The 15,085-nt window shown below is 38.9% G+C and overlaps 1 protein-coding gene across 6 annotated transcripts in view; it reads left to right on the forward strand.

Moving 5' to 3' along the window:
* The first annotated feature begins 1,403 nt into the window (after positions 1-1,403).
* Positions 1,404-15,085, forward strand: part of BRIP1 (BRCA1 interacting helicase 1) — a 130,600-nt gene continuing 116,918 nt past the window's right edge. Inside the window, exons 1-7 of one of the 6 annotated variants that reach the window (XM_037880367.2) lie at positions 1,407-1,931; positions 2,869-3,256; positions 3,860-3,991; positions 5,217-5,328; positions 6,408-6,602; positions 9,548-9,696; positions 11,366-11,491. In XM_037880367.2, coding sequence (XP_037736295.2) covers positions 3,899-3,991; positions 5,217-5,328; positions 6,408-6,602; positions 9,548-9,696; positions 11,366-11,491 — 675 coding nt within the window. In that variant the 5' untranslated portion in view covers positions 1,407-1,931; positions 2,869-3,256; positions 3,860-3,898. Of the gene's footprint in view, positions 1,932-2,868; positions 3,257-3,859; positions 3,992-5,216; positions 5,329-6,407; positions 6,603-9,547; positions 9,697-11,365; positions 11,492-15,085 lie in introns of all 6 variants that reach the window. The other 5 variants (XM_043531376.1, XM_037880368.2, XM_037880366.2 and 2 more) reach the window with 5 other exon arrangements.

The following is a 15,085-nucleotide window of genomic DNA, read 5'->3' on the forward strand; positions in this document are numbered from 1 at the left end:
TAAACAAAAGGCACTCCCCTAGGGAAGAATTTGTGTGTCTCGCAGCATATCCTATCTTTATTTAGGACTCTGAATGAACTAAGTGGAAGATAATTCCAGAACCAGATGCTTTGCCAAATGCTCCCTGCTGCCATACCCCTCCTATTTTAAAGTAGAGGGCTTTCATCATTTTACCAGTCAGTCCAAAGATCCACTACCACCTTTGAGCTTGCAGAAGATGCATTATCTTGTGTGCCTGAAATTTCATGTGTTTAAAATGCCACACCTACTTCAGACGCAACTCTGCGCTGCAATAAGCTGACATGGCAGCTCTATTCCAAGCATGTCAGTTTTGATGTGTTGTCACTTTTAAGAACCAGTGTGGAACAATATCTCACTTTACATAGGATACAAACTAGTCCTCAAATCACCAAGACTTTTGGTTACTAGTGATTTGGGCTTGATTTAAACTAACATCATTTATGTATCCTTTTGCCAGTCCCTGAGCCGTCCACTCCCTACATAGCTAGTAACTATTTAAAATGAAAAAGTGAACAACAATATTACTAGTATATGAATTTTGTAACTGTTTTGTATTATAGTCTGTATTTTGTTTGATCTTTCATCATATAGGCTAATAACTTCCATGGGTTGGGAGCCTGAGGCACTACATAAAATACTGGCCAAAGTGGATAGGGAAGACCTGGTATGGCTAGAGCATGAACAGGTGCAAGACAGATATGTCACAAAGTCTGGTTAATCAAATAGCTATCTGCATATATCATAGTTGTTAGTATATTTACTGCTATTCAAATAGTAATATCAAGATATTTTTACAGACCTAGTCAACAAATGGATGGATTGATAGGACGTATCCTTCCTCAGCACTAGCACTGACTTTGCCCTCTTGTTTGTTTTTGCCAGTGTGTGTTCCTAGCTCTCTCTCTCCCTACTTACAGTTAAGGTTAGGACAGAAATGTCTTTTATTTGCCTGTAAAGCAGGATGCTGTATAAATAACTGAATCAAACAGCTGGAATAGTTAGTTGTCTTTATACTTAGTACAATGCAAAACCAAGTAAACTTAAATATATTGAACAAGATAGTGGGCCTGTCTATGCATGTGGACCTCAGGTGTGCAGAGGAAATAATGAGTATTTAAGGGGGGGGAAAAGCCATCAACACAAACCCCTTAACTTACAGAAGCAAATCATAGCCTGTCTGCCCCAGCATGGAACACTTAAGCATTTCAGACCAATGTCCCACTAGATGTCACTGCAACCTAATATGGCAAATGACTGACTGCGAGGACCTGGCGCAAGTGGCAGCAATTACAAATCAACTCCAACTCTGCAAGGCTGTGAGGCCAGGAGGCTCGCGCTGGATGAGTGTCACCCCCTGCACTCAGTGACGGCCCAGCACTGCCTTGCGCTGTACAATTCTTGTGGGGGCCCGGCCCCAGGCTGTGCCACCTCGCCCTGACCTTGCAGGCCCAGAGGGTGGTGAAGGCAGGTCCCGGCATTAGCCTGCTGTGACCCAGCACGGCCCAGTGCTGTGAAGACTCCCTGGCCGAGTGGGGGCAGGGCCAGTGTGTCGATGTGGCCCTGATGCTAGCACACCCTGGCCATTATGGTCTCAGCCTCAGGGGAGGAGCCCCTCCCCCGCCGGAAAAGGAGACTAGGCGGGGCAGGGATCAGCCCCAGCCCCTGCGCTTGGTTACCTAGGCAACTAAAGAAACCTGCTGGGCACCAGTATGGCCCTCCGTGATTGGCTCCAGCGGTGAGGGCGGAGGCGGGAGCTCGTTGGCCGACGAGGCTGCTGATTGGCTGCGGCGGAGCGCCTTCCTGTCGGCTGTGATTGGTGTGTGGAAGCTGTCGGGGGGGCTCGGCTGAGCTGGAGGCGGGAAGGCTCGAAGAAACTGACGCGCGGGTGGAGTTGCCCCCGGCTCTCTGAGGTAACCGGCCCGGGCAGTTGGGGTGGCCTCCCGCCACACCCTGGACACGGGCCGGGAGGCGTGGCCAGCTGCCGGCGGGGAGGGGGGCTGCATTCAAAATGGAGGCGGGGCGGGCGTTCGCTGTGAGGGGGCTGTGGGAGACCGACTTCCTTCCCCCGCGGGGGAGCTATGGGAATCCCCCCTTCCCCCGGCCTGGGGAGAGCTCACGGCGATGGGCCCCTTGTGCGGGTTGGGGGGACGTATGTGGTGCTCCAGCAGTAGCTCCCCCGGGTGGGGGGGTGTCGTATGGGGGAGACCCCTGGGTCCATCTCCCCTCTGGTCAGGGACCTGGGGGAGACCCCTGTCATCTTCCTGTTGCTGGGTTGAGGAGAGTGTAGGAGGGTTTCTCTCCACCCCTATTTGCCCTTTTTTTAAGTGGGGGCAAGTGTGCGAAGAAAATAAAGAATACAAAAAAAAAACCCCAAAAACCCCCAAACAGACGTGTTATTCCTCCCCCCCACCCCACCCCCCCGAGCCGCACCAGGGTTCAGTTCCTATGTCACGGGCACAAAACTTTTCACTGGCGCGTCAATATCGATACAAAACTTCTTGCTGTTTGTAAATAGCAAAAACAAAAATATCAGCAGAGACTGGGGCTAAATAAGCTGGGGACCAGCGTCCTGCTAGGTTCGTTCCCCTTCCTGCGTCCCTCTCCCTGGATTTGTCTATTTAGAGCTAAAGCTCTTCTGATAGGGACCTTGTTTTCTCGCATAAAGCAAGTTTAGCAAACTTTGGGCACAATACAAATAATTGTTTTTGCTTCAGAGGGACCCAATGCCTTTCTGAGTATATTTGAGGGAAATTTTTCTAAACCTGGGACAGGTGACTGTCCCTTTTTGGGGGGCCAGGGTAGGTTAGGTTGTAATTTGAGGGTAACAGTCCTCTCTTTTTTTGGTAGGTAGAGTCCTTCCTGCGAGATTGTTTATGATGGTGTTGCGTATACCAATCGTTATGATGGCCTTTTGATGGTGGTCCACTGAGACTGTGACCTTTCAGTTAGGGAATTCATCAGTGAAAGGGATGTTGCTAAATTTGGTCCCAAATTTTAACTTTGTAAAAAGAAGTTTTTTGTATAACCTATGACCTGTGGGAATTGTTTTCTCAACCTTAAAAAAATATAGTGAAGAGTTATTTTTCAACAAGCTACCCTATATTTCCCCTCAGTGTTTGAAATCCAAACATTGCAGCTTTTGAACATGAAACTGACTATATACCATTTTCAACTTTTACTTTTCATTGTCCAAAGTGAGAGATGTGCAAAAAGTTATCACTGTAAATAGTGACAGGTAAATTATATTTTCTCTTTTAATAATTACATTATTAATAACCTAGATAAGAAATGTTTATTTAAAACATTTGATTTTTAAACGTATAGCGTCCCTTTTAATGTTTATAAATTGCTATAACAATGGAAAATCTTATCTGGAAACCATTCTCAGCCATATCACCACAGGATGCACTGTCTTGGTGTTCTAGCTAACTAGTAAAACTGAGGAACTGATTGCTTGTGATTATTAAAGATCCCAAAGTGTTATTCACAGGAGTTGGGGTGCTAAACCAATATCCTGGCCAAAGTCCAGTTGGAGTGATTTTATTCCAAAAGGTAATACATATAGTATGTTAGTAATTATTATTATATCACTTAAATTACTGAAAAGTCATCAGATGGTAATAACTTGCTGTCATTACTAAGGTGGGCTAAATTTGAACTGGTGACCTATAGGTGTAAAGCACTATATTCCCACCATAGCCAATATCCTGAACCACCTAGTCCCCAAATCACCTTAACAGTTTATACTCAGTTTTATCTGGTGCCTTATATTGTTTGCAGATTTCTGATAGCTGCTGAGGTAGAATTGATTTGTCAACATTTTTCATTTTTATTGCAGACATAAATTTGAAATAAATAAGGGAAAAGAACCCTGACAATGTCTTTGGTAGTGTCAGAATATACCATTGGTGGGGTGAAGATTGTCTTTCCTTGCAAGGCTTACCCTTCACAGCTTGCTATGATGAATGCAGTAAGTAGACTTGTCATTAAAATCTATTGGTTTAATAGTTTATGTAGTGTTATAATTTTGAACCTGTAGTAAATTAAAAGTTTAAAAGGGAATTTTAGATATGAATTCAGAACCTCCAGTATCTCCAGTGTTTCCATTACAATACAAGCAACAACATCCTGTATTTGCATATATGTGAGGGAGAGCTCAGTTATATTTTTGGAGTATTAGGGTGAATACACACTCCTAAACGTTTATACTAAATATCTTGTTAAATAGGTGTGCACGTGCCTATTTAACTAGAGATTATGTATTAAAATCATTATTTGATATTGCAAATGCAGAAGGAGAAGGCTTCAGCAAAATGCCTGCTATCTTTTGATCAAAAGATACAGTACCAACCCAGTAAGTTTTCATTTTATTGATGGAATAGATGTTTTATCTTCCACATATTACATTTAAAACTTAAATTATGACAAGGAAGTATTTAATGGCCTGCCATCATTCTTTGCTCCTATGACATTAAGGATAAACAGATTCTGACTTGGGCCTGATCTACACTAAAAGGTTAGGTTGACCCAGCTACATCGCTCAGCAGTGTGAAAACTCTACATCCCTTAGCGACATAGTTAAGATGACCTAACCTCGGTGTAGATAATGCTAGATTGACAGAAGAATTCTTCATTTACGTAGCTACCGCCTCTCAGGGAGGTGGATTGCTTATGCCAATGGGAGAATCCCTCTCATTGGCAGAGGTTGTGTCTACAGTGAAGCACTACAGCGGTATAGCTGCAGCGTTTCAAGTGTAGACAAGCCCTTGATCAGGTGTTGCTGCTATATGGGGAAGTAGTCGACAATCCCATCTGAGTCACTACTGAACCTATGTTCCAGAATAGTGAGAGGTGTTGCAGATGTCTGTAGTTGAGAGAAAACCAAGACCTAATGACCACTTGTGGTCCTGTGAGATTTTTTTTTTTTTTTTTCAAAAGTATGAACTTTTGAGGACCTCATCGAATTCCATTACTTTCAGCTTGCCTTTAAAAAAATAATCTCTGTGGTGTCATCTGGAGATGTTCTTCATTTTCTTTCTTAGTTACTGTCTTGTTGCTGACACAGAAGATTACTGCACTTCGCTGATGGGAGTGTGATAAATATATATTTACACTCCTTCCCCTCCCAAAGAGACAACATGAACGTTTACTTGTTAATTCTTCTGAGCTATTAACTTTTTATTTTTTCTTTACAGATTGTTAAGGGGTTAAATTCCAGGCAACATTGTTTGTTGGAGAGCCCCACAGGAAGTGGTAAAAGTTTGGCGTTACTTTGTTCTGTATTATCATGGCAGCAGTCTCTGCATGGTAAGTTATCTCACAATGCCTATATGCCCAGTTTCAATTAGCAAGGATTGTCTGCATTAATAAATAAATTAGGTCTGTGGATAACCTCAGAAATCTAGTTTCAGGAATGGATCCAAATCTCCTTGTCAGTCCTTATGCCAATGGTTGGTGCCAGCTTTATGGACAATCAAGATAGTAGACCTAATCAGCGTTATTTTCATGTTAAAATGGATATGGCTTTGAATGTTATATTAAGGTGGCAATATAAGTATCAGGATAGTTAAAGAAAATGTTTTTGGTTATCTGAAATTGTATGACATTGTGAACTGGAAAATGTGTGTTTTCCAGCTCTGTAAATTATTGTAATTGTTTTTAACTAGTATTCTTTATTGAGTTTTCATAGTATGCTTAGTCTATACAATACATAGAGGAAGATGGAGTCCCTAACCAAAAGGCTTATAATCTAAGTAAAATACACAATACAGACTACACCCATAATTTACTAACGGACCAGATCAAAGTGCAAGCCCAAATTAGTACATAGTAATATTAATAAGTCTCCCTCTGTTTACTGTTTGAAAGACTTTGTGCTGCCTTCATTGGGGAAAACTGAGTTTACATGTGTTTTATTTATGTAGTGGAGATAATGTCCTTATTTCTGGCTAGGACTCAAAACCTGCTAAATTAAGGAATTTTTCAGTTTTTCTTATACTAGCGTACAACCTTGTATACTATGGGTCAGTATGGCTTGTATACCTATTCAGAGGAACTGTGATGGATCTTATCTATATATGTGCATCTTTTTCCTTCCTGCATAATGCTTACTCTATTGATTAAGATTGTGGTTAGTATTAACTCAAAGGGCCTATTGTACTTTTTTTGTAGCTGAATGGGTAGGGTTTCTGTCAATGGCTTCCATATATCTGTTTTGTAAAGTTGTGCAACTGTCGTGGGCCCAGTCACTACAAGCTGTAGCTCCGACAAAATATACTGTTATCTGATTTTTCCTACAGTACGGAGAGAGCCTATTTCTGCAGTATGGCTCTGTTGTTATGCTTTTATAACAGAAGATGAATGACCTTCTCCTGTCCTGTTTTTAGAGAAGTCACTGGATGAGTTCTCATGTGAAAAGGAGTGCAAAAAACCAGAGACTTCATTGCCATGTCACTGTAGATGCCATTCGCAGGCTGTGGCTAATGACACTACTGCAGATGTGAACCGAGGTGCTTCTTGTTCTTTCACTACTTGTAAAGCAGCAACCTCCGTAAAAAGTGAAACACCATCAACAGACAAAGGTAACTTTCTATTTTTTTTTTTGGGGTGGGGGTGGGGGGTGGACATCTCCTGTGGATATTCAAGTTTTGGGTTCTCATGTCTGCTATGATTGCTAATGCCACACAAGTCAATAACTTATCAAGAGTGCTTCATCATGCTTTCACCCTCCACCTTTTTTCTGGGTCATTAATGGCTCCTGGCTTTAAAGTTCCCCCTTTCTTCCAAGTTTCCAAATCAAAAATATGTCATAGGATAGCCCTACAGGTGAGCGTGTTTATGGTCTCTTATGCTCAGTAGTGGTTGCAAGTGTTCTCCTGCATTGCTTCTTACTGGTTTGAAGTTCAGGAGCCTATAGTCAGCTCCCCATCAGGTCGCTAGCACTGCACTATAGTCCAGTCTACCAAAAGAAACCTTGACGCAGAAACGAGTACCTTTATAGTTTTTACTACCTGTTAAATATTAAGTTCTGGAATTTGGAATGCAGGGGAAGTAGATAAGTGGTAGTTTGTGTTCTGGGAACACCCTAATTTGAATCCTCCTCTTCTTTTCCCTTTGTGATTCACAGGACCACTAGTTCTGGAAATTTCAGTGGAGGAGTACTATTGTGCTTTTGCAATGAAGTATTTTACCCAGGGCTCTTGCTATTGAGTGTTACCCACTACATCCATGGGATCTTGCCAGTTTTTCTCAGCAGCAAGTACCAGGGTCATTGTATAAATACATGCTATATTTTTTTTTTCTTTTGGTCCTGGCCTTCGGTGTAAAAGTCAGCTTTAAATTGCACTTCTCCCTGAAAGTGTTTTGCCCATTGTTGTAAAAGGATACACTTAAGATTGCTTTAAGTGAAAGAGTGGCCAGGAGGGGGGAATTTTTCTGATTATTTTTCTCATTTTGTTTTCTTTATGCATTTGACAGCACTCTTACGTGGTCAATTGGCAGCATTTTTCTCTGTTATTACTGTGGGACTTTCACTTGGCAACAGGGAGTAGAAGAGCATTGAGAAAATATGAAGATGTGATTTGTAAAACCATAAAAAATTGGCAGGGGACTAGAATAGGTGTAGTACTTGAAAATACTTTTTCCTTTTAAAAAAAAAAAAGGAAAAACCCTAGATTTCAAGTTGGTGGTATCCCTTTAAATAATAATAATAAACAAACCTGACTGACACAGATGAGAGATTTATTGGAATAAGGTTGCCATCCCTGGTTTCTCATATAATTTCTGTGCCAAGTACACAAGTAACAAACTCTTAGATAAAATCTCAGGAAAAACTTCCGAAGTGTAAGAACAGTAGGACAATTGAACAGACTGCCTAAGGAGATTGTGGAAGCTCCTTCGTTGGAGGTTTTCAAAAGGAGGCTGGACAGCCATCTGTCTTTGATGGTTTAGACTCAACAAATCCTGCATCTTGGCAGGGGGTTAGACTAGATGACCCGTGCGGACCCTTCTAACGCTGGTTCTGTGATTCTGTCTACATATGGTAGTTTGTGAGACTACATCGTTGTAAATCAGGTTGTATAGGGAATACTGGGAAACAAGTTTGGAGGAAACAGACTTGTACATAAATTAAATAAAGGATCAGTGTAATTTTTCTGTAATTCGATATTTCCTTGATTGAAGGTTTTTTTTCTACTGCAGTCTAATCTTTCTTCATGCCCAATTCTACAATGAAGCCACATTCCTCTGTTACTGATGGCAATCTGTTGCCGTTTCAATGATTTTGCTGTTACAGTTCAGCATTATGATTTTAGTCATAGGTGCCAACGCCACGAAAAAAAATAGCGGGTGCTTAGCACCCACCAGCCATCCGCTGATCAGCTGTTTGGAGGCAGGCAGGCAGGAGGCGCTGTGGGGAGGACAGAGTAGGGGTGGAAAGAGGCGGGTGGGTCCTTGGAGGAAACGGTGGAGCGGGTGTGGAGCCTCGCAGCAGAGGAGGGAGGAGCACCAATCTGGAAAGAAGAAAGTCAGTGCCTATGATTTTTAGTAGAAGGATGTGACCTATGAACAGGATATAATCATTGCTGTTTGAAAGTAAAAATTTCTTCTGGTTAGCCACAATAGCAGGGACAATGACAAAAGATCAATGGAAAGTTAAGAGATACGTTTACATATAAGAAACTTTAAAGCTTCATCTGCTGTGACAGACCCTTTAAAAATATTGTAAGGATTAAATAGCTGGTCTTGTGAAGTACTGAGTGCCCCCAATTCCCATTCAGTTCAGCACCCTGCCAGTTTAGAACCCTTACTGTTTGTTCTTCTAACAAGATTCACTACCAAATTAAACAAAAACCCTTTGTTTTATCATAGTTCTATATTTAATATCATTTGTTGAGAGAACATAACTCACAGTTGACTAATTCCTGACACTGATAGATAAAATTTATCTTTTTCTGGTTAAGGTTTATAGTTGGCACAAAAGATCAGTACCCTGGTAGGTATGTTCCCTCAGCAAAAAAATAAACCAGACAAATTCTTTTTAAATGTGAGGTTAATATGATTGTCGTTTTAAAATGGTGTGGGTTATTTTAATCTACAGAACTCCCCCTATATATATATATAAAAAATTATAAACTTATATAATTTTTTAAAAGTCAATAATTTTTATTACTTGTTTAATAATTTACATCTTCAGAGCATTTTGCCAACAATTTAATTTAAAATATAATTTATTCCTTATCAATATAGCCAAAATCAATTTTAGAAGGGAAACTAATAGTTAGTGCAGTGCTTGTTATGTTTCTTCTGTTAGGAGGCCTCCCTTAGCCCAACCATTTTTTCCATGTGTCATAGTAGTAAAATACTAAATTAATGATTCTTCCTATATAAATTTGACTGCATTGTAATAAGGGAAGATGGGGTCTAGAAATGTCTACCAGTATTATAGTCCACCTTGAGTCTAAACTATTTTTTCTGAATAAGTTTTATGAGTGGAAATGTTATTTACGTTTATTTAATATACTTTTAGTAATGAATACTCCTGCTACAGAACATAATACAAAAGTCACACTGTCTTCAAAATTATCTGCAAAGAAATGGGCATCTTTACATGCAGATGAAAATGACGACTTTCAAGTAGACAGGAAAAGGATACGTTTATTAGAAACTGAGCAGCAGGTGAGTAAAGTTTATTGGCAATAAAATAATCCAGGCATAACTGAACAAGGTTGTCAAATATCAATATTTCAGTGCTAGAATTAGAGATTACTTGGTCATGTCACAGCCATAAATTAGATTACTTTTTTTCTTCATTTTTTACTATTACTTGTTACAAAGGAATCCATTGTTGTATTCGATTTTCACAATAACTTGTCATGCAGATAAATTACTTGGTGCATGCTAGTACATTGAGAATTTAAACACTCTGTCTCTCTGAAACCTACTCACCAACAGTTGCTCTTAAATGTTAAGTCAAAGAAAAGAATGCTTAGGCATGAAAATGCCCTTCCACATATGTGCTAAAAATCTAATATACATTATAATGCCTCTTGATATCCTGCCAAATTCTTATCACTAGCTTTTTACATGGGATGAAATTTCTCTAAAGTTTTTGTTTCATTGTCAATATTGGTATTACAAGTGCCTTAATTTTTTTTATATTACTGAGGTGCACTCTAGTCATCATTGTATTGTGTTTTAATATTGTATCAGAGAACTGCTTTTAACTTTTTTGAAGAGTAATTACCTCCGGGTGGATTTTTTCCTTGCCATTCATATTATGGATGTTTCTGTTGTGTGTCTGTACAGTAATTATACTAGTTTTATCAAAACATATAACAATGGGAAATAATACAAGAAGATATTCAGTAGATGAGACCTAATCACTGATATCTATGTCATTAATTACTAAAGAAAAACTAAGTAGCAGTGGAGGATTCTATTTATTTCATATACTATTCATTTTTCTGCTGGCAATTTCAGCAATAGAACTAGCTGCTGCATTTATAAATTATACAATATCTTTTTGCCTATTGGTTGCAAATTTTGTTGGCAATTTAGGATATTTGAAGCTCACCTTATCCCCCACCATTCTCTTCTGTAGTCATTTTTTCCTTTGCCATGGATGTCTTTCTAGTCTGGCGTAATGTATCATAGAAACTTGTAATAATTTATATAATAATTTTCAGTAACTTTCATTTGTAACACCACCTCCTCTTCTTGGCTCCCATCCTGCATTGGAATCTGCTAGTACAGGTACCTATGCCCAGATACCTGTTTAAATCAGTAGGACTTAGGCCACAATCTTACAAAGAGGTGTAGATCCTAATTCTGCAAGAAATGTGTCCGGTTTCTATGATTAACAAGTACATTAACATAAACATACATTTTCATCTTTGAAACTAGATGTAAATTTTGCTTACCAAAGTCGTTGTGTGACTGGGGAAGGTGGTGGTGATGGTATAGTTTTATTTCAGTAACTGTTTTGTCCAAGGAAGGCTCAATAAAATATCACTCCAAAATGATAGAAATTGTTCATATTCATTTATTGCTTTTATTTAACAAAACAAAATGATTTTTTTTAAAAAAGGTGTTAAGCTGTATATTTGTCTTGATAACCAAGATGTATAAATGTTATAGTAACTTTTCTTAAATTATTAACTTTTGGTTAGCTTACATTAGATGTGGTTAAACTGATGTGTATTAATAATGCACTGAGTTTCTGAAACAGGCACAGAATGAAGAAAAATTAAAATTATTACAGTAACGTTTGACCACTAGTTTAGCTCTGATTTAATGCCACACCTTTGCCTGTTGTCCATTTGAGTGTTGCATGTTTTCCTAACAGGTAAGAAAACGTCATTGTTTTGCAAAAGGAGTGCAGTTTGTCGATGCTTTGGAAGTTTATCAACAGCGAAGAAATGGGGAACTGACTGTTCACTCAGAAAAAATTGCTGCTTTCTCTCCAAAAACAGTAAGTAGCATGGGTCTTGTAGGACATTTATTAGTTCAAGAAACAAAGACAAATTTTGTTGCTATAAAGAAATTGTGCATGAAAGGCCAGTTTAGAAGATGATTTTCAGAAAGCATCCTGCTGCATCAGGATCTGGTATCTTGAAGTTATTTTGCTGACTCATCCCATGATACAGTCTAGAAAGGACTGGAGGGACAGTCTTCTGGTAAAAGTCTGCAACTCTGGAATGCCCTTTCCTCTCACTTTTAGTCTGAGTACTTCTGTGGAATCCTTTTGGGCAAGACTGAAGACTTTTTTGTCTCACTTTTTGTTTGTGTGCTGGAGGTAGGATGTTTCTGTCTTGCCTTGCTTTTATCTGAAAAAGTAGCACACTTAAAAACATAAGAAATTGCCATGTTGGGTCAGACCAATGGTCCATCTTGCCCAGTATCCTGTCTTCCAACAGTAACTGGTGCCAGATGCTTCAGAAGGAGTGAACAGAACAACTCAATTTATTGAGCGATCCATCCCCTGTCGTCCAATCCCAGCTTCTAGCAATCAAAGGTTTAAGGATATCCAGAAAATGGGGTTGCGCCCCTGACCACCTTAGCTAATAGCCATTGATGGACCTATGTTCCATTAACTTATCTAATTCTTTTTTGAACCCTGTTATACTTTTGGCCTTAACAATATCCCCTGGCAATGGGTTCCATAGGTTGACTGTGCATTGTGTGAAGAAGTACTTCTTTATGTTTGTTTTAAACCTGCTGCCTGTTAATTTGATTGGATGCCCAATGGTTCATGTGTTGAGTAAAGGTGTAAATAACACTTCCTTGTTCACTTTCTCCACAACATTCATTACTTTATAGACCCCTATCGTATACCCCCTCAGTCATCTCTTTTCCAAAATGAACAGTCCCAGTCTCTCTTTAATCTCTCCTCATATGGAAGTTGCTCCATACCTTTTCCAATTCTCTGTCTCATGGCATTATGAAATTTTCTGTCTTATTATCTATCCCTTTCCTAATGGTTCCTAACATTGTTAGCTTTTTTGATTGTTGCTGCACATTGAACAGACGTTTTCAAAGAAATATCAATGATGTCTCCAAGATCTCTTTTCTTTAAGTGGTAACAGCAAATTTAGATCACATAATTTTGTTTGTATAGTTGGGATTATGTTTTCCAAAGTCCATTGCTTTGCATTTATCAACACTGACTTTCATCTCCCATTTTGTTGCCCAGTCACCCAGTTTTGTGAGATCCCTTTGTAACTATTCGTGGTCTGCTTTGGACTTAACTATCCTGAGTAATTTTGTATCATCTGCAAACTTTGCCAACGTGCTGGTTACCACTTTTTACAGATCATTTATGAATATGTTGAACAGCACTGATCCCAGCACAGATCCTTGGGGCACTATGAAAACTGGCTGTTTATTCCTACGCTTTGTTTCTTATCTCTGAACCAGTTACTGATCCATGAGAGAACATTCACTCTTATTCCTTCACTCCTTGCTTTGTTTAAGAGCCTTTGTTGAGGGACCTTGTCGAAAGCTTTCTGAAAGTTCAATTACACTGTATCACCCTTATCCGTGTTTATTGACAGCCTGAAAGAATTCTGATGGATTGGTGTGGCATGATTTCCCTTTACAGAGCTGTGTAGGCTCTTCCCCCAACAAATCATGTTCATCTGTTTGTCTGATAATTGTTGTGTGTCTGATAAAACTTGTTTTGTAAAGGGGCAAAGGTACCTAAAAAGTTAAAACGGATTACTATTTTCTAACATTGTTACAAATTGTCACTTTTCCTAGCAGAACTTGCAAGAAAATGCAAGTTTCTTAAAGGAAGCAGACTCAGAAATATGCAGTGGTATTTGCAGAATTCCCCACTGGAAATCTGTTGCAGTTTTTGGTGTTTGAGTTTTCTTCACTTTATTCGGAGGGAGGTGGTGCAGGGCAGGGAAGTAACAACAGCGTTGTTCAAGCTAAACCAAAATAAAAGGAATATGAGACATATTCCTAAAGACAGTCCTACAGGGCTGATGCAGGAAAGTTGGATTACGTCAATGATATATGAGGCTACTTAACGGCCTTTTTAAAACCTCCCAAGGACACTCTCTTTCTCATTTGTTTTGTGGACTTTTAAGTAATTCCCAAGTAATATGCATCTCCAGGTAATCCAGCACTAGAATAAAATATAGTCATTTGCATTGCATAGTGTATTAAAATCCGATAAAAGAATCAGTCCGTCTTTGGAAACACCCCTGAGCTGATGACCAGCTCCAGTTTTCTCTGTCTGATACACACTCTGACCCTTTGTATACATCTTTCTGAACACTGACTTAATTTTTTTTTTTTATTTTAACTGTACACTTCTGGGTCCAGTTTGCATCTGCCTGTTTGAACTACAAAACAACCCAAAAGTTGTAATACTAATTTAAAATACTGGTAGTTAATTATTTTCTTTTTTTTACAAAAGAGAACCAGTACTCTTGTTCATTTTTAATGGGCAGTAATATTATGGTTTTGGAAAGCTTCAGAGGTTTTCAAGTGGCACTTTTAAATGCCTCATGCCACTGAAATTCAGTTGGCATTGTGAAATCTGAAGGCCAGCAGAGTGTGCTGTTGGTTTTCAAATAAAAATCTTTTCTTGCTTTATTGACCTTCACATTTGAAGGAGACAGTGTTGTGGATTTGCATAAAAAAATTGAAAGATGGGTTAGGGTTCTAGAATTTTTTATAAGTAGTGACAGTAACTAAGAATTTGTAGTGTTTGAGAAGCATTTTGCAACTCGTTTTTAAGGTAATTTACTACTTATTTTAAAATAATTTTAAAAAACCACACTGAATAAGAGAATTATCTATTATCTTTCACATCAGAAGGACATCTATATTACTTTTGGGTTAACATTTGAGCAGTGCATTATAATATGCCATCTATAGGCCTCGTCTTGCAAATGCTTACAGAAATAATGCTTACTACCTGAATAACTTTGTTGACGTATGGAAGGCTACTCAAGCAATAATAATGAAGCCGAGAAACTTTGGGCCCATGTTTGTGGCTATGGTTTCCAGATTTGGTAACAATTTGTGTAGTCTTACTCTTGGGAGTCGATGAGGTCTGATACATTATGCCTATAGTCTTTTGGGGTGGTGCAAAAGCTAGTATTGGATTACAAATTTGGCACCTCCTAAAGTCAGGAAAAGTAAGATCATCTAAAACAAGACAGAGGACGTGTTTGGGATTAACAGTGAAGGGGGAAAATTCATGGGTGCAAAGCTTGAAGACCTATTTGGACACATCTTATGTAATATAAAAAGAAACCATAAAGACTTCAGTAAATGTATTTTGGCATGGTAAATGTGAAAAACTTTCTCTCATTGTACTTTTCTGGGAATGTCATTGGCACTGGGAGCAAATACTGTAATTTTTGTGTTCTATTCCTGAAAGAACAAAGATGCACCCTATGAAGTTGGTCTCATTAAGTCTTTTGAAATTCTTAAGTTTGCAAGACACAGGGGTCTCAGATTTTAAAGTCTCTGTTTAACTTCTGTCTAAGTAATTGTTGGTTTTAAAATAATTTATAATCTAGTTCACAATTGTCACCTTGAATAAAGA

This window comes from Chelonia mydas, chromosome 17, assembly GCF_015237465.2.
Source record: "Chelonia mydas isolate rCheMyd1 chromosome 17, rCheMyd1.pri.v2, whole genome shotgun sequence".
In the NCBI taxonomy this organism is placed as follows: Eukaryota; Metazoa; Chordata; order Testudines; family Cheloniidae; genus Chelonia; species Chelonia mydas.